General features: G+C 37.7%; 1 protein-coding gene across 10 annotated transcripts in view; it reads left to right on the forward strand.

The window, feature by feature from the left end:
- Ypel (Yippee-like) overlaps positions 1-26,642 on the forward strand; it is a 129,710-nt gene that overhangs the window by 90,533 nt on the left and 12,535 nt on the right. The window contains exon 2 of one of the 10 annotated variants that reach the window (XM_069503667.1): positions 11,393-11,438. The exons of the other annotated variants lie outside the window; for them this stretch is intronic. Coding sequence (XP_069359768.1) covers positions 11,393-11,438 — 46 coding nt within the window. The remainder of the gene's footprint in view (positions 1-11,392; positions 11,439-26,642) is intronic. 10 annotated transcript variants of the gene reach the window in all.

Genomic DNA, 26,642 nt, shown 5'->3' on the forward strand with positions numbered 1-26,642 from the left:
CAATTGCTGAGTTTGTTCTGGGCTCTTCTCAGACCTGGGCGCATTCTGAAAGGAAACCCGTACTCAGTAGTGAGCCGGCGATGGGTTGATGCTGATTATAAAATCGAGTGCATAATCCAATCCAATCCATCAGCTTGTATGTCCACTGCTGGACACAGGCCTTTTCAAGAGCGCGCCACCAAACACAGTCCTCCGCCTTCCTCATCCATCGGCTTCCACGTTTTCTTCAAGTCGGCAGTTCAGTGAGCTGGAGGTTGTCCTACGCTTACTGGAACGAGGTTTCCTCTTAAAACACGCCTGTCCCATCGGGCATTGACATGCAGACAGACATCTCTATCGCAGAAACGAGTGCATAGATCCCGTAGCAATTTTTAGGGTTCCGTACTTACCTCAAAAGGAAAAACGGAACCCTTATAGGATCACTTTGTTGTCTGTCTGTCTGTCTGTCTGCCTGTCTGTCTGTCTGTCTGTCTGTCTGTCTGTCTGTCTGTCTGTCTGCCTGTCTGTCTGTCTGTCTGTCTGTGTCTGTCTGTCTGTCTGTCTGTCTGCGTGTCTGTCTGTCTGCCTGTCTGTCTGTCTGTCTGTCTGTCTGTCTGTCTGTCTGTCTGTCTGTCTGTCTGTCTGTCTGTCTGTCTGTCTGTCTGTCTGTCTGTCTGTCTGTCTGTCTCTCTGTCTGTCTGTGTGTCTGTCTGTCTGTCTGTCTGTCTGTCTGTGTGTCTGTATGTCTGTCTGTCTGTCTGTCTGTCTGTCTGTCTGTCTATCAAGAAACCTACAGGGTACTTCCCGTTGACCTAGAATCATGAAATTTGACAGGGAGGTAGGTCTTATAGCTGACATTCGGGGAAAAATCTGAAAACCCTGAGTTTGTGGTTACATCACACAAAAAAAGTAAAATGTGGTCATGAACTAATAATTAGTATTTTCAATTTTCGAAGTACGATAACTATATCAAGTGGGGTATCATATGAAAAGTCTTTACCTGTGCATTCTAAAACAGATTTTTATTTATTTTTATGCATCATAGTTTTTGAATTATCGTGCAAAATGTTGATAAAATACGATTGTAGTACGGAACCCTCAGCGCGCGAGCCTGACTCGCACTTGGCTGGTTTTTTATTGACGGATATGTTGCTAGTGTGTTAAAGTCGCGTAAAAAAATTACGTTCACCCCTTTCTACTCAGGATCCTTTGATAATGAGGGTGAATGACATGAGAGCTCTCTGCTGAGATCTGAGGGCTTCAGTTCATATGCTTGTAACTATGCTTATCTACAAGCCTACAAGGAATACGTTTGCGTATAATCTTGTATATATTTTTTTATTTTATTTTATAGTAGCTTATGCTCGCGACTTCGTCCGCGCGGCCGAAGTCGCCCCTATTTCATCTTTTTCTTTTATATATTTAGATAACAACAACCTCCGTACTCTATTGCAATTCGAATTAAATAGAAATCTACCTAATGTTCTTTCTTAATCACAAAACAAATTAGAAATGCGGTCATTGGTATAGATAAATAATTCATTAATTAGTGATTTACTTAATTCTAAGTAAATAATGTAATCGGTCAATTAATAGCTACCTATTTCAATTTCACGTCTAGTTATTTATCTAATAAATGATGCACGGGGCTTCGCCCGCGTGTTTCATAAAATCCCATGGGAACCCAATGATTTTCCGGGACAAATAGTGCCTATTTCGGTCCTCGAGATGCAAGTTATGTCTGTCTAAGACACAGGTACAAGTTTATTTGTTGGTTGGTCCTTCAATCACGTGGCAACTCGCAACGTCGCAAAATACGTCGAGCCGGCAATTTATTGCGTGGATACCTACCTATAGTTAAAGACTTGGAGAGGGAAATAGGCTACTTTTATCCCGGAAACAAAAAGAGTTTCCGCGAGATTTTTAAAAACCTAAATCCACGCGGACGAAGTCGTGGGCAACTGCAACCTAGTTTATAATATTATAATGGAACTGGAAACATGGTACTATCATCCCTGGAGTTGTACGAATGCTTTATTATGCTTTATTTATTTGATTTGAAATTCAAAATAAATGCACCATCCATAGAGTAAATGGAAAGGACGTTTGGAATTCATTATCATACAAATTGTTATTTTTCTCTGCGCGGCTCCTACAAAATATCTTCATCTGTATTCAATGCAAGTAAAGAGGCGATATTTATTTTGTTTACTCGTGAAATTTGTAAAACTTTGATATTTTTCTCTCGTTTATTAATATAAAAGACTAATTTTGTGTCTTATCATGCGATCAGTCGGTGGATTAAGGACTATGATTGGAGTGATGAGAAGGCGTGAAAACTCCATGAGTCTCAGATAAATATCCCTATTTATATGCTTTATCTTTAATCGACGGATCGCCTGCGGTTGGGTTGCCAGGTCGCCATATCTAATAGCCGGACAGATCAGCCAGTTTGGCCGGACATTTGGACATTTTTTCCCTTAGTATTAATAGGTACGACGAAATTGTATGTAAAATCAAGCTTTATGACAATAATAAAATTATTGTCATAAATCTTGTTGTCAGGCGGCACTGCCGCCTGCGCTCGGCCACTCTCGTTTGCGAAATGTAAAAAGCCTAACAAAAGCCGGACAAGCCGGACACTGTTTATTTTAGCCGGACACGCAATCAAAAAACCTACCTATGTCCGGCTTTATCCGGACGCCTGGCAACACTACCTGCGGCATTGTCAACTGACTGCACTGCCAAGCGATTTGGATGGTTTGATAAAGAGACTGGTTAATGCCCGCGACCTTGTCCGCGTGGATTTAGGTTTACAAAATAAGTAGCAGTATATTCATCTCCGGGATACAAATACAAAATTTTGTCAAAATCAGTCAAACAGTTAGGCTGTGGTAAAAGAACCTACTTACCTACCTAACACAGAGAGACTTACATTCGCATTTTTAATATTAGTACCTATGGATTAAAATATGAAACGCTTTGGGAGGAATTTTCAAAAGAATTGAGTTATCCAGAATCTATCGTGTAATTTACCCCCCAAGTAGAATTACCACAGCGTAGGCATATCAGTCATACAACTTAATCACAAATTGCGTGGTTGCAGTTTTTATTGTATTGTCTTAGCAAATATTTTCAATAGTCTACAAGTCTAGAAATACCTACACTAACGTTCGTGGCACGCGTCGAGATAAGCTAAACTATATTCGTTTCGAGTTCATTAACACGGGCATTCAATACGCATTTGCGCTTTGCGGAAATTGCGTTGTTTGTTTCAGGTGATGTTTTTACTCTGATTTATGTTTAGAATTGCAGGCGTTTCAGATTGCCCTCAGTTTTTGTGGGTTTAGGGACACTCACCGGCCTTGGTTTCCTGGTTCACGGCGCTTCAGCGTTGGGATTACCCAGGATTTATAAATTAAAATGTTCAAAACACGTCCATTTTAGTTCAGTTCCAGTGAAGAGAGAGCGAGAAAGGAGATATAATTTACAGATTAAATCGCAGTTTAGATACAGATTATACACAATCATATAAGCACAAAGTTTAGTGATGAGAAATACTAAACAGTTTCTTCTGGCTCTTGAAGCATTAAACTTGAAAATTAAGATAGGTTCGTTTAATTGTTTAAGGCCCAGTTGCACGAAGAGAGTTAAACATATATATAGCCTCAATAGCTGAACGGTTTGGGGGGCGGACTGAAAATCCGAAAGTTCAAAGATCCGGTCCACCCGTTGCACTAAAAAAATTGAAATGCTGACGCTTTTTGGCAAGAGCATAACATATGTGAGCGTGAGAAAGAGAAGAGAATTAATGTGGTTGCAAAAAATTTACAGCAATAAAAAAAACTAAATCAGTTTAAACGTCCTTATGCAAATGGGCCTTTCAATAAGTTTCAGTTTTAATTAGACAATGCAAATTCATGGCATGTTTGTATTAAGTATCCTTTTTAATGAACTTTAAAGAGCGAGGAGTTTCTCATTTCTGTCTCTCATTTTCTGAATATTTGTTTGAAAATCCTAATCCTAATATCCTAATAATATTATAAATGTGAAAGTGTGGATGTTTGGATGTTTGTTACTCAATGACGCAAAACGGTTGAACGGATTTGAATGAAATTCGGAATAGAGATAGATTATAACCTGGATTAACACATAGGCTACCCTTAGTTTTTATCCCGGAAAATCAAAGAGTTCAGGAGTCGCAGGATTTAAAAAAATGTAAATCCACGCGGACGAAGTCGCGGGCATCAGCTAGTATCAAAATAAAATCATCTAAATAGTTTATTAATAATATTTAAATTTCAGCCTGATTTTGGGTTGGAATGGCTTGACATAAAATAGTTCCATTATAAGTGAGATTATAAATGTTTATTTTTGCACAATACTTGTATGAAAGTTAGACAAGGATATTCATACAATCTGTAACCTTCACAGAGCCTTCACATTTTGACCCGCATTTTTATTATTTCCAAATTCTAATAAGGCATAGAACATTAATTATACCGTAGAAGGCTCGGACTACACAGGTCAGATTTCAAACAGGTTCCATTAACAAAGATAGATTTTATTTAGTGCGTGTCGTGTCGCCTTCACGCGTGACGGTTCCATAGGCCAAGCCTTCTCCCGTTTTTTTGTATTGTAGATTCAGAAAGTTTATAGTTTCATTATATCGCACACCTAGATTAAAACCATTTCAATTCAAAAATCTTGCCTTTTGATATGACTTCAGTTTCTGATCCTTGACTTGATCATTTGTAAGGAGCAAACTGAATATTATGTTCAAGGCAACTTTTCTTAAGTTCTGAAAAGTGTGTTTTGAGTTGAAACAGTTTTGATCTAAGGGTGGGATATCTTTGGATAGGATATACCGAAATCGGAGTGGAATAGGTCTCTTGTAATCAAAGCTTTATGTCATATGAAAGTTCATAATTTTTTTTAAAGTAGGTACATTGTAAACTGATAAAGAAATACAAAGTCAAGTACATTCACAATGTTTACTTTGTAGTCTAGGTATCTAATTGTTTAATTACTTAAATTAACGAATCCATTAAAATGAAATTATCTCACCTTCCGTATTCGAAACAAGTTTTTACGCTGATTTAGATAGTAATTAGAATTGCTTATTTATTTATTTTTCAATCATTAACAAACTTAAATAAACGCATAATCAATAAAATTATTTTAGTTTTAAACCGTTATGAAAAGGTCACTTGTTTGAAAAGCAAGCGCTTATTTATTCCTGTTTAGTTAGAACGTATTTTTTTAAATCGTTTGACGTCAATTACCTATTTATTTAATAAGCGTTTTCAAATTCCGGTCGGTAACCGTTTAAAGCTATAAAGAGAAATACAGTATAAAGAGAAATACAGTAGTCCGACGCTTTTGATCTCGTCGTGAATGACGACCATTACTAGTTAGAATCCTTCAACATAGTGCCCTTACAATTTACATAGGCCAGTTTGGGTCGCTCCTACGATTGCTCTGTCACGGCTTCGTCGAACCTCTGTATCCTTACTCTGTGGCTTTATGAAAGTTGTAATTCATAATATTATGGTATCATAAAAATGTATTTTTAAAAGTATATTTATTTATAATCATCATAAAGTGTTGCAAAAATGCCACCTTGGATTTCTCAACCGTTTGTAAAAGCAATAATAAACCTTTAGTTTACATGATACGTTCTTCAAAAAAAAATCCCTGTCATATTAACCCACTTTCAAAATCTTTACAATGGAACAGTATTTTTCGCTTCACACATTATTCTGTAATTCGTGAATCGCCGGTACAGTTAAGTCATACGGTTATAATAATTAGGCCTTAAAAAATCTCGGCTGTGGAAAAAATTTGAGTGTTTTACTTCGAGTACCGTTTTGCTGTAATTAAAAAAACCAGAGTAATGATGCTAACAGATGAACGAACTTGGTTATAGCCTAAATCATCCGACCACAACCACACAAAGATAAACCAACCTCTAAATGAAATATTTCTCCGGAATGAAAAGGAGCCTATGTCTCTCCGTCTCCGGGATGCCGGCTACTTTTGTCAAGATCATGAAAGAACCAGGTTTTGTGGTTAGGCCGCAAAAGTAACAAATAAACAAACACATTTTTGCTTCTATAATATGAAGTGATATGAAAGTATCTAATACTTCAGTGGTAGGTGGGTATTCACACTTTAAAAGTATTAAGTATGTTAGTATATATTTTTCTTTCTGTATTTCTTTATTGGAAAAATATGTAGATTACTATGGAAGAAGTATTCATATAAATTACAATTATAGTAAAAAATATATGATCATTTGTATTGTATAGATTTTAGGCTTATTTTAGCCAACAAAGTTGGTTTATAGCACCATCCGCGTGGAATTAGGTTTTTTAATAATCCCGTGGGAATTCTTTAATGTTCCGGGATAAAAAGTAGTCTATGTCACTCTTCAGGCCTTTATCTATACCCATGCAATAAATCATGTCAATCCGTTCGCGTTGCACCGTTGCGACGTGATTGAAGGACAAACCAAAAAACCAACAAACACACACTTTCGCACTCATAATAAGGGTACTGATTGTATAAAACGGGTACACACCACGATTTACTAGGCGATTTAAGATATCGCCTAATTAATCGTGGTATGTACCCGTTTTATACAATTTAATACTATGTCGTTAAACCACGAAATAAGCTTAGGTAAAATCAAAAGTTGGTTTATGTGCTAACAGTATTTAACCGGCTATGGATGGATGGGATGGATGATCTTCACTTCTCAGTACAGTTTGACGTGCGATTAAATAAACCGTGAGACAGACTAAACAATGTGTTCTGTTTATAATTATTGCGATCGCCAAAATGATACACCTACATAGGCTACACTTACTGCTGAGAATTAATGCAATCTAAATTACTATGTGATCATTAACAATTTTTATTCAGATTATTATTAGGTATGGTGATGCAAAAAGTAGTGTCACAGAATAAATAATAGTGCATTGTCACCAGATGGTCCAATTCCTTGTTAGGACACGTGAACACTGAACTACCTAAGTTTATGATAATAATATATCACATCACACTTCACACTAATATCGCGAAAGTTTGTATGTGTGTATATGTGTGTATGTTTATTACTCTTTCACGCAAAAACTACTGGACAGATTTGGCTGAAATTTAGAATGGAGATAGATTACACCGGATTCACAGTATGTTACTTTTTATCCTGGCAAATCAAAGAGTTCCCACGGGATTTTTAAGAACCCATATCCACGCGAACGATGTCGCGGTAATGAGCTAGTATAATAATATGACTGAGACATTTATAAAAGTTATGTTCCAAGACGATTTGCATTTATTACGCTTATTGAAATTTTTCACGTCATTTGTGATGATACTCGTTATTATTTTTTGTGTATTTTGTGTATCACACACAGATTTATGCAAATAAAGAATTGAATTAACATTGAATTTCATATCTTTTGTTCCCAAAGTCGAAGCCAGCTTCAATAAAGACATTCTGAGGTGGGGTTCAAAAATCAAGTCACGCGGTGGCGGGACGTCTCTAAATTTTGCAAATGTTATTCACCTTACCATAGAACCTTGAATTATTTTAACTTATAATACTGCATTAAGGTCCTGAGTCTTGTATTTCATTCTCTTATCACAAAAATCGGTTTCCAATTGACAGTTTTGATCCTCTTAAATAAAAACCGACCAAGTGCGAGTCAGACTCGCGCGCCGAGGGTTCCGTAGTACAGTCGTATTTTTTCAACACGATAAATCAAAAACTGCTGTGCATAAAAATAAATAAAAATCTGTTTTAAGATGTATAGGTAAAGCCTTTTCATTTGATATCCCACTTGGTAAATTAGTCTTAGTTTGTAAGTTGAAAATACTAATTATTTGTTTATGAACACATTTTAATTTTTTTTGTGATGTACCCACAATTTTACGGTTTTCGGATTTTTCCCCTTACGTACGTTTAGATAAGACATACAGACAACGAAGTGAGCCTATAAGGGTTCCTTTTTTTTTTGAGGTACGTAACCCTAAAAATTATGTTTTTAGTCCGCGAATGTTCCTTGCCCGCTTGTTAAAAAGTAAAAACTACATAAAGTGTTTTAGATATGTTAAAAAATACTTTAGGTGGCAATACCCTTCTCCGCGTTCATTGACACTGACACTGCACAGGTGTGTTAAAAGGAAAAACACTTTCGGGGCAACCAAACCTTATTATCATCGCCGGTATTATCAGTCGTTATTCCAGTTAAGTTGTACCTACACCTGCTAAGTGAACGGGTTACTTAAGTTACTTAAGTTGCCTACAAAGCTCTATTTTTGGTGGTCGATACGTGTGGTGAAATTTCGTAAATGTGTAGGATAGGAAATAGACGATCGAAATCACATTTTTTTGTCGATCGCTACTGTGTATCATTTTTGTCAATGGATAAATAATTAATCTACTATAGTTGACTTTAAACTCGATATAATTATCGATCAACATGTGACAGTAACGATCGAAAAAATCGATCAAATCTGTAGGAAGCTAACATATCTCATTTATCGCCAAAACACAGCATATCGAGCGACAATAATGATCGTCAAAAATCGAGAAAATTTGTAAGCACCTCGGTAATATGGCCGAGCCTGCCTAGACTAATAAATAGTAACGACGACGTAACAAAATAGATAAACTGCCGCCGGCCGCATGGAAACGTAAGCGGAAGACTCCAAGACCTATTTGCTGAGCCGCGACCGGTTTGACAACTGTTCGGGTGTTTTGCAAGACTCTGCCTAGACATCGACTATACAGTGTCCTTTATCGATACCTACTTTGAATATAAAACGGAAAACTAATGGGAAAAGTTCTCTCGAAAGATAAAAGAAACTGGACACTCTCATTGTCATAATTTGAGCAGACATTTGGCAAGTGTTTGAGCCACCAAAGTTAGCTTGATAATAAAAAAGGCTCTATTTTCTTATTCAACCTAAGATGTTTTTATATCATTTATCTATCGAAAGATAGAGCTGAATGAATTCGGTAATTATGCTAACTTCTAACCCGATTTGTTATCAGTGTTGACTCAAATCGATTGTCAATTTGTCATAAAACGTAGTCCAGTTGCATGACAGCCAGTTAAAGTCACGTTACGGCTATCTCAATTTTGACCGTCAATAAAGCCCAGGTTCATCCGTTTACTATTTTCAGTACCAATTTCAACAAATAAATACAAAGCGTATAATTTGTTATAAAAAAAGCTTGGCTCTACTTCACTCTACCTGTTTGCCTTTTTGGGGTTTAAATTATCACACTTCACACTAATATTATAAAGACGAAAGTTTGTGCGTATCTATGTGTGTGTTTGTTACTCTTTCACGAAAAAACTAAAGGATGGATTTGGCTGAAATGGAGCTATATATTGTACTTTGGATTAACATATAGGCTACTTTTATCCCGGAAAATCAAAGAGTTCCCGGGGGATTTTGAAAAACGAAAATCCACGCGGGCATCATCTAGTCTTAAATATTTATAGAAAAAGAAAAGGTGACTGAGTGACTTATCTATCAACGCACAGCTAAACTACCGGACAGATCGGGCTGATATTTGGCATGCAGATAGCTTTATATAACGTAGACATCCGCTAAGAAAGGATTTTTTAAAATTCAATCCCTGAGGGTGTCAAATTTTAGGGTTTGGGGTATGTCCACGCGGATGAAGTCGCGGGCATAAGCTGGTAATAATTTATGATGTTACCACCTGGGTGGACCATCAGTCCCTATTTCCTCTATATATTTTAACCTCCGTGGGAGGTGCCCGTATGCATCGATAACCACTTGTCGCTCTCAGCTGTTCGACGTGTAAACAAAAGAATCGCTGGAAACGTATGCGTTGGTGTTAAAGACTCGTTATTCTTGTTATTGCTACTACACAAGTATGCGTTAGGTAGTATTTATTAGATAAGACTTCAAGTTGACATTTATAATTAGACCATACGATGAGATAATATTATTATTACTTACATTTACACACAGCAACTTAGCTAGCCAATAATACGGTATTTGCCCTATTTGTCAAAAATAAATTATTTCCCAGTTATTATTAAATAGAGGGTCTTCCAAAATACGTCAAATCCACGTAGGTACTTTGTTAGTTTTATAAGTGTAAAAACCTTTTAAATTATCGGTTAAACTAAAAAAACACGTCAAATCATTGTGACGTCACATGCCAGTATTTCATAGATGCTCGCAAACTAAGTGCGTGTTTTTTATAAAAAGATACTGATTTGACTAGTTGTCAAACACCGGATTAATTCAGCCGTTAATTTATTAGACTGTGTTGACACTTTTGTAGTTCACGCATCTAAATTGGCTCTTCTAAATGTATTAAAACTTAAAAGTTAACACAAAATTTTAATGAATCTTTTTCATTAAGGCATTCAGCAAGGCATAGATTTGGTCATTTATTTTAAATATTGAAAGTTTTCGTACATCAAAATATTTTTTCCGAATTTCTAAGTCTGTAAATTCAGCTTGGCCAAATATTTATTTAATATTCGTAAAAGTTAACCGTTTAAAAATAGGAGTAAAATGGTTCCAGAATAAAAAAAAAAGAATTCGACTGCTCTTGTATTTCTAGTTTGAAAATTCCGGCCTATTCCGAGTTCTTTCGAGGACTTGTAAAGTAAACGTGGAGTGCGGGTTGTACGATACCTACTACGAAATTACTTCTCTATTTTTTACTCTGTGACATTTTAGTTTTATATTGCTGTTTTTATTTGAAATTCTGATTGATATATATTTGTCTTTGTTCGGTTTTATTGACCTCATAATATCTATGAACGTTTGAAAAAGTTATAAACTTACCATCATCACTTACCATCAGGTGAGATTGCAGTCAAGGGCTAACTTGTATCTGAATTAAAAAAAAAAAAAAAAAAAAACTGCATTGTAATGCACGCCACGGCTTCCTCCTAAACTTATAGTGAGCTATACAATTAATATTTAATGTTTCTAAATAATATAAACTAAGCTTTGGTGCAGCACGCAATCTGACTTAGATTAAGAGCTAGCGCGCACCACGGTAAATTTTCGTACGTTTTTTTACCGCAAAATCTGTGAGCTATAGGACTACATAGAAGCGCGCGCACTGAGGAATTACGGATGTTAAAACGCACCGCAACTCGCCGCACCGTCGCGTGGTGCACGCTAGCTTTAAAAAAAGAATTTTACCGCTCTTATATTTTCAGAGTTCTTTCGAAGATTTGTAAAATAAACATTGAGTGCGGGCAGCTGGTTGACCGTTACGAAATAGCTTTTCTATTTTTTTACTCTGTGACATTTTTATAGTTTGTTTACATTTATATACTTACTCGTGTTTATCTTTGACTAAACGATAGAGGTTAATTATTTTGCTCTTTTTTTTCAGGTAAATACTCTTCTGAAATTTCTGGATATTACATCTCTTGATATCTGTAAGTAAAACATGCAGTTTGATGGAGTGAAAATAATATTATGGTTCCTAAAAGTTACAGCAAAAAATGTAGCTAGTTCTGTTGTACACAATCTCTTAACTAAAATGATTGACAATCTAAATCTAGTGCTATCCTTTTCCGCAGGGAGCATTGTGAAAGGGATATCAATAATTTAAGAACTGTCAATTTAGTTTAGTTTAGGGATTATTTCATGATTCTAGGTCAGCGGGAAGTACCTACCCTGTAGGTTTCTTGACAGACATGACAGACAGACAGACAACAAAGTGATCCTATAAGGGTTCCGTTTTCCTTTTGAGGTACGGAACTCTAAAAAGGTGTCACAATAAATTTTATTATAACTAAAAACTTTAACTGGAGCAACTATAAGCTAGTTGTAAGATTCAGCCAAGATATTTCGGCCCAATTCTGTCTACTAAGACAAATGGTACTGCATTTACCCAATTAAAAAATGAATTAAAAATACGTAACAAAGAACGTTGGAGCAAACCTTTAGCCAAACTTTTCCCGTGTTGTGGCGAAATTCTCGAAGTTGACTCTCGTAATGGTTTTTGCAATTAAATTTAAATGAGTAACTTTAAACTCTTAAACCATACCTTTACCGAGGGATAGGAATGAAAACTATAATAATACCTATGTAAATTATTTTTATACCCAGGTGGTGATGATTATTTATTTAGATGACGTTCGGGACTTCGTCCGCGTGGTTTTAGATTTTTTAAATCTAATGGGAACTCTTTGATTTCTTGGAATGAAAAGCAGCCTATGTATGTGTGACTATCCATGTCCTTACTTTATCAATTTGTATCATTATTATACAAAAAAGTGAAATTATAGAAAAAAAATTGCAGGGGGTCTCGTTTTAAGAGTCAAAGGCACATGAGTACATCTGTAGCTACATGAGTAGATATATAGACTCATTTTATAGGTAAAAACGCAAAATGCCAAAATGAATGGATTAGCAACATTGTAGTTTTCTCTGTACATTTCAGTTGCATGTTGCAAGCTTTTCATGCTTCAAAATTGTATGAGCTCTGATATACCTAATGCAACAGGAAAACGTATCTGAAATCTTGAACGTTAAATAAATCCAACGTCCCAGAATCCTAAACGATATTGCAAACAGAATTATAGCTATACCTAACCTATACGTACTAACTTTTCAATGTTGTTGCGAACTTTAAGTCTGCGGCCCAACTGGGAGCGGTTGCGTCCTGCGGGGCGGGCAGCGGGCGCGATTCCATACTCTCCAACTCCAAGCCGCTCGGCACCCATTCTCGATTAGGACGCGTCCGTGCGTCTTTCTTCCAAATTCTTGTATAGTTCTTGCATTTCACGAAGGCCTCATGCTTGTGTTTAAGTCGTATCGGTATACGTAAGGTACACTAAATGTGTGCGTTTGCGACAGCGATTGCTCGCGACTGATTGGTCCGACAAGCACGCAAACTTACGCAATGACCATGTAAACGACATTACCACAAGTAAAGTTCACTAATCTTCGTGAATTGCAAGAACTGTAAATATTAAGTGTTGTTCTACACGCCGCTGGCCGCCCCGCAGGACGCACTCGCTCCCACCTGGGCCGCAGATTTGGTAGATACTTTATTTCCTGAATATTAAATTTAACTTAGTTACTGTGGCACGTGCAGTTACGCTTACGAGTTACGGCTTGTTGGGAACAAAATATTGAGGGATGTTTTACTTTGCTTCCTTATTTGGTTTGCCTTCTACTGTGGATATAGGACGGACGCCAACGGCCCCTGCCTCCTAGAACTTGTAATAACTATTTATCAACGTCTGTGTACCTACTACGTACAAGACGGGTCCGAACAAATTGCGACTTTATTCTTTTAAAGTCCGTCAACGAGCGATGGAGAGTGCTTGGAGTTTCTCTACGTGATCAAATCAATATGAGGAGATTCGTAGGAGAACTAGAATAAGCGACATAGCTAAACGGGTTGCAAAGCTGAAGTGGCAATAGGCAGGGCACATAAGCAGTTCGAATAAACAGGTTGCGAAGCTGAAGTGGCAATAGGCAGGACACATAAGTAGTTCGAATAAACGGGTTGCGAAGCTGAAGTGCCAATAGGCAGGGTACATAAGTAGTTCGAATAAACGGGTTGCGAAGCTGAAGTGGCAATGAGCAGGGCACATAAGTAGTTATCTCTATTAACTTAAAACTATTCCACAAGTCGATAGCAGATGTAATTACTGAAATTCGTAGATGTGACAGACGCATATACCAAGGGTGCTTTTTGTCACTTTGGTACGTAACCCTAAAATGTTGTACATACAATATAGAAAAATGAATCGCTGAATGTGTTGCTGATCGCAAATGTCGAGAGCAGCTGAACCGATTTCGCTAATTCTTTTTTTATTATATTCCTTGAAGTACGGGGATGGTTCTTACGCAGAGAAAAATTTAAAAAATTTGAATCGACTGTTAGGCGGTACGAAGTTCGCCGGGGCAGCTAGTACAATATAGAAAAAATTCCTCAACAATAATTTAGGTCGATTCCTCACGTCTGACATAGGTATGCCCTATTCAACTCTATTACCAGCAGGATCGTATATAATGAAAGGATCAGCCGTTCTTTCATAGCCTGTCAGATTTTGTGTTGTGACCACGTTGTCACACGTTTACACCGTTATATTATGACGTCACAAACTCATATAAATTATCGCTTGGCGATATATTACACAAAATTTATATCGTATTTGTATCTGTCATCGTTTTGAGGCCGTGTTGATTAAAGGTCATTGGTACTGTCAATGGACGTCTGCGAAAAAATTGGCTTAGTTCATTCACACTCTTTGGACTTCCAAGTTTTTTTTTGGTTCCGTACCTCAAAAGCAAGCTGTGATAGCCTAGTGGTTAGGACGTCCGCCTTCTAATCGGAGGTCGGGGGTTCGATCCTGGGCACGCACCTCCAACTTTTCGGAGTTATGTGCGTTTTGAGTAATTAAATATCACTTGCTTTAACGGTGAAGGAAAACATCTTGAGGAAACCTGCATGCCTGAGAGTTCTCCATAATGTTCTCAAAGGTGTGTAAAGTCCAATCTGCATGTGGCCAGCGTGGTAGACTATGGCGAAAACCCTTCTCACTCTGAGGCTGAGATCTATAGAGCGCACTTTGACTTTGCTCAGACTTAAGATTGAGTTAAAACGAGACAGATTTATGTGAGAGATATAGCTCTGTCTCGTTTTAACTATGTCTTAAGTCTAAGCTAAGTCAGAGTGTGCTATATAGATCTCACCCTGAGAGGAGACCCGTGCTCTGTAGTGAGCCGGCGATGGACCTCAAAAGGAAAACAGGAACCTTTACAGGATCACTTTGTCTGTCTGTCTGTCCGTCGTGTCTGTCAAGAAAACCTATAGATTACTTCCCGTACACCGTATTTTGCTGTGATATACCATATACGATTACCTTTAGCCGGAAACCTCAAAAAGAAAATGTAGGTACCGTCTTTCACTGAAAACATACAAAGTTACTCTAATATAGCAGATCATCTATTAATATCCCACTTGAACGGCTTCTCACGTAGAATTTCCCTCCAGACATAGCGATTTTCTTGCGTTTTCCTTCGTAGGAAATGAGATACCTGCCTATTTTACTTTCGTTTTCTAGCTTACACCCGCGGTTTCGTCCGCGTGGACTACACAAATTTAGAACCCCTATTTTACCCCCTTAGGGGATGAATTTTCAAATATCCTTTCTTAGCGGATGTCTACGTCATAAATAGCTATCTGCATGTCAAATTTCAGCCCGATCCGTCCAGTAGTTTGAGCTGTGCGTTGATAGATCAATCAGTTAGTCAGCTTTTCGTTTTAAATATTGTCGATTCAGGATCAAACCGAGAGTTCCCCGACTCTAGTTCACTCTGCAGTGTGTGTGTCACATTCGGGTACGGATACGGAACCCTAACAACGACGGTGATAATAAATTTAAATTATGGTTTAGCACATAGTTTTAGTTTAGCCATATCGTAAAACTGTGGCATATCGTATGCGCCCCTCTGGGCTTTGGCCGGTGACCCCTTCCTATTAATAGCACACGGGTCTTAGGACCAATTTATGTAGAGGTAAATATACCTATTAAACATTTGCATTTGCATTTCTGTGAATAATATTTTAATGTGTATGTATTTTTAATGTAATTTTAATGTACTTAGTTTAAATTAATGTATCATTGCATGCCGCAAGGTAGAATTAGGACGTACACTAATAATACCTTTAAGATCTGTAAACTTACCCAAATTCGCAATAAAGAGAATTGAATTGAATTGAATTGATAAACTTGTAATTTGATGAGCAACACAATATTTTTAGTGATTCATTTTTATATTATAGAAGAAGATAGAGATATTATGAATATGTCGGCAAAAATGCATTTGGCGACTCAACATAGGGCGTTCAACGTCAGGGCACAGCAAAAGTTGATTCTACGTAAAAGAATTCGGCCAGAAACATTATAATAATAGCCAAGCCAGTGAATCATGCAAACAACGAATTTTTCCGGAAATTGCCGGTGACAAAGTAAAAGGAAAACAGTAAACTCGCATTCCATAAATTAAAACAATTAGTTGACTAACAATTTTCAAACAAAGCCTTTTCTCTTCGAATCAAGTCAAGTCAAATGGGTTTTCAAAATAAGTAATAAATTACTCTTTTTACTAGTCAGATGTTGGATTTGTAAGATATAGTGGTGATAATTATTACGCAAACTTAAAACTAAAGCTACGAAGGTTCCAAACGCGCCCAGATCTGAGAAGAGCCCTGCCCAGATTAGTCAGTCACCTTTTCCTTTTATTTACTGAAAGACAAAAAGCACTTGTGCACTAATTACAAGATCAGAAAAATAACTACTGACCTTCAGTGAACGAGCGCCCTTCCGCGTTTTGGCCCATATAACCGCGAGGTTGGTGGGGCCATGGGAGGTGGAGGGTTGACCTTCAGTGATGAAGAAGAATACATCACATACACAATTAATACACCAGTCAAAATTACTCAATCTTGCAGAACATTACTGCTCTATTACTTATGTTAACTCTTTGTTCAAAGCGATATAATTCTCGGAAAATAACGTTCCATATAATAACGTTATAGCAAACAGCTGGGAAACCTCTAAATAAGGATAGTCATTTGAAACGTTAATACGAGTTAATCGATCATAATAACCAGATGGAATATGTGTCAGATAAAGAAAATGGAAGTAACACGTAATCATATAACTTGTTGGGAAACGGGTTTACTTTATAGGGGATACCTGTTGCAATTTGCACGTGTAGAAATACATAGAAACAAGATTGATCACAGCAAAGATGCATTGATGCATCATGTAATGTTACGATCTCAATAAAGTTTTCATAACCTCATGATGATCCCATCGTCGGCTCACTACTGAGCGCGGGTCTTCTCTCAGATCAAGTGTGGATTAGCAGACACTTTTTAGAACAATATGGAAACTCTCAGGCCTACAGGTTTTCTAACAATGTTTTCCTTCACTGTTGAAACAAGTGATATTTAATTAAATCCGAAAAGTTAGAGTTGTGGCCCCAGGATCGAACCCCGGACCGGCTCCCGAACAGGAGGCGGACGTCTGTCTAAACTACTAGGCTTACCATGACCTATTTGGTAACCTGAAAGTGAATAGCAAAGTTATTATTAGATCTTGAAAATTTCTTAAAATAAACGAGCCTGCAAGTCGGAGTAGTCTTGAAGGGGAGGTGGCGAGCGAAGCGAGGCGCCGCGCTGGCATCCGTAGCGTACCTAATGTAAGGTCGAGTATTTGAAGCTGAATGAAGGAACGATGAAGCGAGAAAAATCCCTGGGGAAAAAAACTATTTTATACATGCCTTAGTTATAAACTTTTAATATGTACATAATAACTCATAATAACATAATATAACTCCTCTATAGTATATAGCAATACGTATATTGCCGGCATAATAAATTTGGACGTCTAGCTACAAGATCGTGACTGGTTACGGTCTATGATAACAACAAACGCTTGACTATATGTAGGTACATGTAGTCACCCAGCAGGCTGTACATGTTCCCTTCCCACTGCCCGACTGAAGTAAAAACCGGTCAAGTGCGAGTCGGGCTCGCCCAGGATGAGTTCCGTACCATCATACAAGATCACATATAAATAACACTATGTACTTTTTATTTATTTCAAAATTGCATGGCGGCGGCCATTTTAAAATTCGCCATCTTGATTTTTTATTATTTGTTGTTATAGTGGCGATAGAAATACACACTCTGTGATAATTTCAGCTCACTTCCTATTAGGGTTATCGCCCGCTGACAGATAGACGGACGGAACAGCGAAGGCCCAGTTGGTACGGAACCCTAAAAACGTAAAGAGACAAAGTTCTTCACGTGTCTCAATACTTCTATAACTCGTTCTAATCGCGGAAGTAGTTTCTGCGCTGCGAGCTGTTGCGAATCGGATCTCAAAGTCAATAAACTTGTATAAAGTACCTACTTACGCAATGAAAAGTAATCCTTACCGCGAAGTCCTTGAGGCTTATTACGTCTTGCTCTATATGCAGCTGTTGCGCTTATGTAAATGTACTAGTGATGTAACTGGTACTGAATTTCACTATGAGGAATACTAATGCGAAAAATACTAAAGCATATTATCTATCGACTAGCTTGTAAATATTAATGCGACGAAAAATCTGTTGTAACTAAATTGCATTCAAAAATACCAAGATTTGATTGATCCGCGTAATTTCGTCCGCGTGGATTTAGGTTTTGAAAATCCCGTGATAACTCTTTGATTTCCCGAGACAAAGTGTCACGCTGCTTTTACGTCACCCCTTTTTTCGGGAAATCGGGTTATGTGGGAGTTCTACCCACTAAAACCTCCTCGGTGGCCATCCTCAGCGCATATTCAGAGGCTCCGGGAACTCTTACGAACTTGCGCCGGTCGGTGCCTCTTGCGTTTACGTCACCCTAGTCGTCAATATTTAACAGCTGGTGTCGATTCAGGATAAATCCAAAAGCTCACTCACTCTAGTTCCTTCAGCCCATTTCTGCCTAATCTGTTTCCAGCTGCGCGATTGCGGAAGAATGACAGCTACAATGTCAGGATCGCAATCATCTCTGATTGGTTAACGCTCGCTGACTATTGGCTACAATGCATTGTTGCAAAAAGAATCGCACAAATTCAGCCAATCAGAACAATTGAGATTGTAATAATGATCGATGCAGGTTTTAGACAATCGCTCTACTGGTACGCGATATTTCACAATACACAAATACGATAATCTACATCACTATTAGTGTACGCAGCTGCACGACCGACGTTTCCCATCTATTTCGCATTAACTTTAACCGAATATAGCCCGTGCTGTGCACCACTTAAGGCGTATAATTGTGCTTAGATTTTAATCACCTCTGTTATCTCGTTGCATAACAGTTTCCTTTATCATTATCCTGACGCAATTTGCCCTGAACCCAAATTGAACCCAGCAAAGCACAATCGACCTATATAATATTTGAAAACATATCGCCTTATCAGAGGTTGATAACGCGGTGTTTACCAGTCACGACGCACGACGCGCCTGGCCCAATGTTTTCTTTCCGTATTTCCTAGATACCTAGTTGATAAGTAGATATTAGTTATAATAATAATATTTATCACATTGATTATTTATTTAGCAAAACATAATAAACTGATGTTGAGCACTACGTAATTGCGACTTTTCGAAAACATATTTTTTAGTTATATGTAACAAAAATTTCCACAATGATGATGCTTTGGTGTGGAGGCTGAGTAGCTTTGACTGCAAGCAGCAAGCATATCATAGTATAGCAAACGATCTTTACCAGTGGGGCATTGGGCTATACTTTATTGTTTACTATACACGCGAAAGAGGAACTCTTTACTTCAAAACTTTCTTGGTGTGTTATCTATGTCTATAAGAAGGGCATTACGAACTAATATGTAGTATTAACTTCAGTTGACGATTCAAAAACCTTGTAAAGTTTATATGAATAAAAAAAATTATGCTATTCTCTTATAATATTCTTTCGCAATGAGACACCTACCATATACCTATTTGTTCTGCTATCTACACAGATTCACAGAGGTATATTTAAATTTTGAACAAAAAAATATTTAACTTACTTCCTGATTCTGAACATGAAAAAAGAGAGTCGAAAAATGCTATTGCATTTACAGGGAAGAAGATCTCTGCACCCTCTCTTGCGGTCGAAGTGCTCGGAGCTACACCAAATAAATACCTAGTTATTGATCTTGATTTTATGCAAGGTTATTGCAGACGATCCCGTCTAATAATATCTTGCCTAAAATATGCTACGCGTTGGCGCGAGCAGCCGCGTCCCAACTCCCAATCTAGAACTCGATTTGACTGCACTTCCTCATAGCTTTAAACCCGCGACTTCGTCCGCTTGGACTACACAAATTTCGAACCCTTGTTTTACCCTCTTAGGGGTAAAATTTTCAAAAACCCTTTCTTAGCGGATGTCTACGTCGTAATAGCTATCTGCAACTGCATGCTAAATTTCAGCCCGATCCGTCCAATAGTTCGAGCTGTGCGTTGAAAGATCAGTCAGTCAGTCACCTTTTCGTTTTATTACCGCAACTTCGATTGCGTTAATTTAGGTTTTTTAAGGATCCCGATTCTTGTGGGAATTTCTCAATACTAAAAATCTTCTTTTTTGTGCGCGTCTAGATCAGGTCATGAAGGATCAGGTTGTGAAGATCAGGGTAGGTACCTACATAGGTATATCTACATGTAAAAACAACAAACTCAGATTAAGTAGTATTGCGGTTTTAGCTATTGATCTTGCGGATCAATCTAAATACCGGAAGGTTATTATACTAGGTCAGAGCAGAGTACCTACAGTGTTCCAGAAATAGCCCTTTTATTTTTATACTCAGTTCTGCCCGCACTTGACACCAGTCCGCGGCTTCAGAACGAAACCCTTGTCCTTCGCAACGCGGCCCGTTCGATACTCGAGTCTCCACTCTCAAGCCAGTGAGAATACGATAAGTGTATAGGTAAATAGGTAACAATAATAAGAAACTGGCCAAGTGCGAGTCAGACATTTGGCAGATGACATACGAGATTTTCAAAAAGAAAAATATATGTAAAATTATACAACAAATTCAGATTAAGTATTAGTGCGGTTTTATTTTAGCTATTGAACTTTATCTTGCGAATCAAGCTAAATACTGGAAGGTTATTATACTAGGTCGGAGAAGAGTACCTACAGTTTTTTTTTTAAAGAATATTAGCCATGTTAAATGACTAATATATTCCCCTTGTCTCTCCAACTAAGCGTCAGGCTTGTGCTAGGAGCAGGTACGACAATAGTGCAACGGGCGGGGTTTGAACCGTCGACCTTTCGGTTTTCAGTCCACTCCTTTACCGGTTGAGCTATTGAGGCTTGCTACAGTGTTCCAGCAATAGCCTTTTATTTTTATACCGAGTTCTGCTCGCACTTGACACCAGTCTACGGCTTCAGAACGAAACCCTTGTCCTTCACAACGGGCCCGTTCGATACTCGACTCTCAACTCTCAAGTCAGTGAGAATATTGCATTAACAGTGTTGCCTAGCTGTTTGTTTGCGATATTATGTATAGGTAAATAGGTAACAATAATAAGAAACTGGCCAAGTGCGAGTCAGACATTTGGCAGATGACATACGAGATTTTCAAAAAGGAAAAATACAATGAATGTTAACTAAACCATGATTAATTTACATGGTGAAATTTGGCACGAGGGTTTCAAACGCGCCCACAAACTCAGCCGGGTATTATGTCAAATGAACATTCCTTTGATACGAAACTATAGATTTTTATCAAATATTTTTAAACTCGTCTTAACCGTGATCAGCAATAAACAAGCTACAGTACGCGGCAGAAAATATTGTACATCGACCTTTAGGAGATAGCGGATTTGTAGAGCATTGTCTCTGTCGTTGACACCGACAAAACGTCATTATAGTGACATTATAATGATATGAGTGACAGAGACAAGGCTCTACAAATCCGAAATGTCACTCTAAAGGATGTACATCATTTTCTGCCGCGTACTGTACGTGTTTAGCCTTTAGACTTTCCTAATGTAAAATTCACCTTCCCTTCTAATCGAAAGGTATACCTACGATATAATATAACAATACCACTTAACTAGATACTCGTGCCAAGGTCTTTAATTCTCCGGATATGTATAGAATTGTTGTCGAAATCATTAAACAGTGAATAGATACCTAAATACTTACTAAAAGTACCTAGACACTTAGTTGCAAAACTGGTAAGTTATTGCTTAAAGCTGTTTACGTAGTTTAACGCTTTTGAAAACCCGTTAATGTTCAAAGACGATAATGGGCCAATGCGCCAATATATTTAGAAACCAATAAATACAAGGCTGTTTGACATGTTCATAATACACGAGTATATAGTGGTAAAGTCCAAAGTATTGGGCCAAGACGTGTACTAAGGTGCATCCACACCGCAGTTACTTTTTGTGAAGCAACATACTGCAACACGAAATCATTAGGTGACTTTCTTCAACTTTTGCGACCACGTTGCTATTTTGTTGAATGTTGCTCATCGCATCCATAAGAAAATGTTAAAATGTGATTTTTTAAAATAAAAATAGCTCCCTTATCCCCTACTTTATTACTAACAATAGTTATTTAAGAATTCAAATTGTCTACTAACAACTGAGCCCTAGTTGCTTTAAATAAAGATTTATTTATTTATAGCGAGCAAACGAGCAGGCGGGTCACCTGATGTTGAGTAATTACCGCCGCCCATGAACATTTGCAGTAACTACCTCCCTACAAGAGAAACCGCCAATGCGTTGCCGGCCTTTCAGGAATTTGTTGGTCCGCCCCTTGAATAACCCCATGTCCTATGTTGTAATCTAATGGAATCACCACCGCCGAAGGGGAAGTTAGACAATGTTATTTAACATGGCAACCTATTTAACAACAAATATCTATTTGGATATTTTGGTCCAAAAAGTAACTACAGTGTGGATGCATCTTTAGAGCCATCACAACTGAAGTAAGTTTCCTGTATGCATGTAAACGGGGTTATTGCATAACAGAGTTAGCTAGCAGTTGGCTGTTGACAGCTCGCCGTGTGGGTGCGCTGAATGTAAACAAGGGCGAAACCCGCACGTGTAACGATTGTTGCAACAAGCCCTAGAAGCCCTAACGCTGGCCATAAACGATCAAATTTACCGATTTTCCTTTTATATATTAAACTAGCTTATGCTCGCGACTTCGTCCGCGTGGACTACACAAATTTCAAACTCCTATGGGGTGAACCCTTAGGGGTTGAAATTGCAAAAAACCCTTTCTTAGCGGATGTCTACGTTATAATAGCTATTTGCATGCCAAAGTTCAGCCCGATCCGTCCAGTAGTTTGAGCTGTGCGTTGATAGATCAGTCAGTCAGTCAGTCACCTTTTCCTTTTATATGTATATACCTATTTAGATGTAGATACTCAATGAAATTGAACCAAACACAAAGTGCAATCCTCTTAGACAATACAATTGTTTCACTTGAATAGCGTATAATTTTTCTTGACCATATTGCTGTAAAACGACCAGTGGAAACTAAACCGAATGAAAATTCATGAAGACTGTATCATCATTTCACGAGTTCACAGCGACTTCAATTAAACCGATTTAGCGGTGAAGGAGATTAGAATATGTGTCATCGAATTGAGGTGAACGAACTCGGAATCGCGAAATACTAATACATATTAGATAGCGAATCTGAACACCTATTTGTTATGTCTGCGCCGGTATTTTAGCGTGGGAAGAATTAAAGATAAACATTTCATTCAATAAAATCTTCTTTTTTTCGTCTGTGAAGTGTGAACTCTTTGTTTTGTTTATCGGATAAGTGATAACAATTTTGGATATATAACCCATATTACAATCTAGCTTATGCCCGCGACTTCATCCTTATGGATTTAGGTTTTTAAAAATCCCGGTGGAAACTCTGACTTTTCAGGTAGGTATGCACAAAATCACGTTGATTCGTTGCACTGTTGCGACTTGTTTGCATATGACTGTACATTTATGTACAGTCCACGGGATTAAAAAAACTTTAATCCATTGCGACGAAATCGCAGGCTTCAGCTGGTGTGAATAAAATTGTCTAGAAACAGATAGAGCATAGATTAATTATTGGTCTCGCTCCGATGAGATAGAGATTAAAGACACCTAAGTTTAAAGTTTAAAACAAGATATTATGAGGAGAACAAGAACCCTTCACAGTCATCCGAGCGCTTTTTTACGTGACGTCTCATTCCATAAAATGTTCATTTGTTCATTGCCTACCAGTAGGTACATAATACAAGCACTTGCTTTTCAATGTTATCTTGTTGATCTCCAGTTATACTAGCAGGCATGAGGCACGTCCTATTGTTTCAAAAGCTCGCCGACCACCTTCTGATTCCGTCCACTGCCCGCGATAACATCAGGCGGTCTATCAAATTGTGTGACTCATGTTACCGCTGCCTCCCAAATCGCATCCCATACTATAAATGCGAAAGTGTGTTTGTTTGTTTAGCTTATTGGTTTGATCGTTTTGTCCTTCAATCACGTCGCAACCACAGTTGACGACAGTTAGGGAACTTCTAACAAAACGAGGCTTCGACGTCACTATGGCATGCGTCAAATGTTAGTACATTTGACGCAGGTAGCGCTAAAGTAGCCCTATTTTTCTTTGATTATATGCCATCATAGTAATATTTGACATATCGTCGATTCAGGATCAAACCGAGATTCCTTAACTTTAGTTCACTTAACTGAGTAGCACGACGGATGGACGTGATTTTGCATGGATTTAGTTAGACCAAAGAGGCTAACATAGGCTACATTTTATCCCGCAAAATAAAGTTCACACAGGATTTTTAAAAGCACAAATAAATCCACGCAAATTAAATCGAGGGCATCAGCGAGTACTAAATTACTTATAATACTATTATGTATTTATATTGTCTTTGTACCTAAAATTGTATTTGCAATACTCTGACAGGGTCTCATGTATTTAGCTTTTAGCTTTAAGCACCCACCATCAATTAATGTACATGAAAGCAAATAAATAAATCTGAATCTGAATCTAAAAGAAGTGACATGAGCTTATGCTTATTATGCTTTTTTTATCTTTTTTCTTGTACCTTTATTTGTATTTAAATTTATTATTAATCATCTAGTTAGTGTAAGTGGCACTGCCGTTCTAATTAGATATAAAATAAATAAATAAATAAATAAATACTATTGATATTGCCTAAAAGAATGACATAGGATACTTTTTATCCCGCAATAAGAAAGAGTTCCCACAGGATTTGTAAAAGCCGAAATCCACGCGAACTAAGTTGCGATCATCAGCGAGTAATAAATATTACTTGCTAATAATATACCTATTGCTCAAAAGTCAAGCGGGCATCGGATTTTTTTTTCATCCTGTCTGACTAAGTAACCTGATGAAAACGTGTGTTAAATACATTAAACACATTGTCCGAATTGGCTTTGTATTCATTCAAAGTGTGGCTAAGGTTAAACGGCCAACGTCCGGGGCCACTACTCCAGAAATCTGTCTGCATTGTATTTCTCATTGCTGGGGGTATTGACCCCTATTCATTAATCACGTAGTGTAGGTAATAACGCGGCGTCTTTGTTTATAGGTAGGAGCTAAAGGAGCTAAAGCTGTCAATGTCATTCAAGTGCCAAACGAACCTTGTCGCACTGTAGGTCGATTTCGTAAAACCAGTATCAATCATTATTACAATCTCAATTGTCGTGATTGGCTGAATGTATGCAATTGTTGTTGCAATAATGCATTGTAGCCAGTAGTGCGCGAGCGTCAACCAAACAGAGGTGATTGCGATCGTGACATTGTAGTGTCATTCTCTCGCAATCGCGCAGCTGTAGTTTCAGATTGAGTTTGCGCGCGCGCATCAGTCGCTTCGTCCGCGACCCATGGAAGTCCACCTTTACCTTGACTAGAAACAACACATACATAAGCCATTATTGTTCGCGAACTGTATCAGAAAAAATATAAAATTATGAAGTAACTTTACGAGCGAGTTAAATAAACTGAACGAGACGTGACCGGCTCACCAAATTAGGTTCTTGAAACGCCATCCTTGACATTAAGCCTTCAACGGGCGACACGTTAACGAATTTATTCTATTTACCCTCCGTTTTTAGGGTTCCGTACCTCAAAAGGAAAAGCGGAACCCTTATAGGATCACTTCTGTCTGTCTGTCAAGAAATCTACCGGTACTTCCATTAACCTAGAATCATGAAATTTGGCAGGTACGTATGGTCTTATAGCTGACATTAGGGAAATAATCTGAAAACCGCGAGTTTGTGGTTACATCACACAAAAAAAAATTGTGGTCATGAACTAAAAATTAGTATTTTTCAATTTTCGAAGTAAGGTAACTATATCAAGTTGGGTATCATATGAAAGGGATTTTGCCTGTGCATTCTAAAACAGATTTTTATTTATTTTTATGCATCATCATAGTTTTTGAATTATCGTGCAAAATTTCGAAAAAAATACGACTGTAGTACGGAACCCTCGCACTTGGCCGGTTTTAATTTTTTCAGATGACAGAATATTATATTTTTGAAGTGGGTACATAATTTGATGTGGATCGTGTTTTATTAAAAGCTGGACCGTGGACGTCACGCTGAAAGAACGCGTATACAATCTTCTGAATAGGTAACTGGACTATTCCTTTACATTCAAACTAATCCATACTATCCATACTATTGCTAATATTATAAATGCGAAAGTGTGTCTCTCTATCTACAGGTGCCTTTAACCGATTTTGACATTTTGGCCGAAAATCATGTAGGTACATCGACCTGTAATACAGATTTCAGTCGTTGAGACCGATAAAATATATAGGTATGAGTGACAGAGACAACGCCTACAAAGCCGAAATTTAATTCAGGCCGATTTTCTACATTACTTTCTGCCCGTTAGTACTACCTACCCTTTACAAGAAATCCGATAGTTGACTTCAAGTCCATCGGAATAACCAGATCTCAGCCAATTTAGAAAATATCGTTTCCTAATTGACTCTACCGGAAATTCATCCTGGACTTCTCGAAGGACGAATATTCGTTGCATTTTGTCAGATAACCAAATTGAACTCAATCGTAAA

Source organism: Maniola hyperantus, chromosome 15 (assembly GCF_902806685.2).
Source record: "Maniola hyperantus chromosome 15, iAphHyp1.2, whole genome shotgun sequence".
Taxonomy (NCBI): domain Eukaryota; kingdom Metazoa; phylum Arthropoda; class Insecta; order Lepidoptera; family Nymphalidae; genus Maniola; species Maniola hyperantus.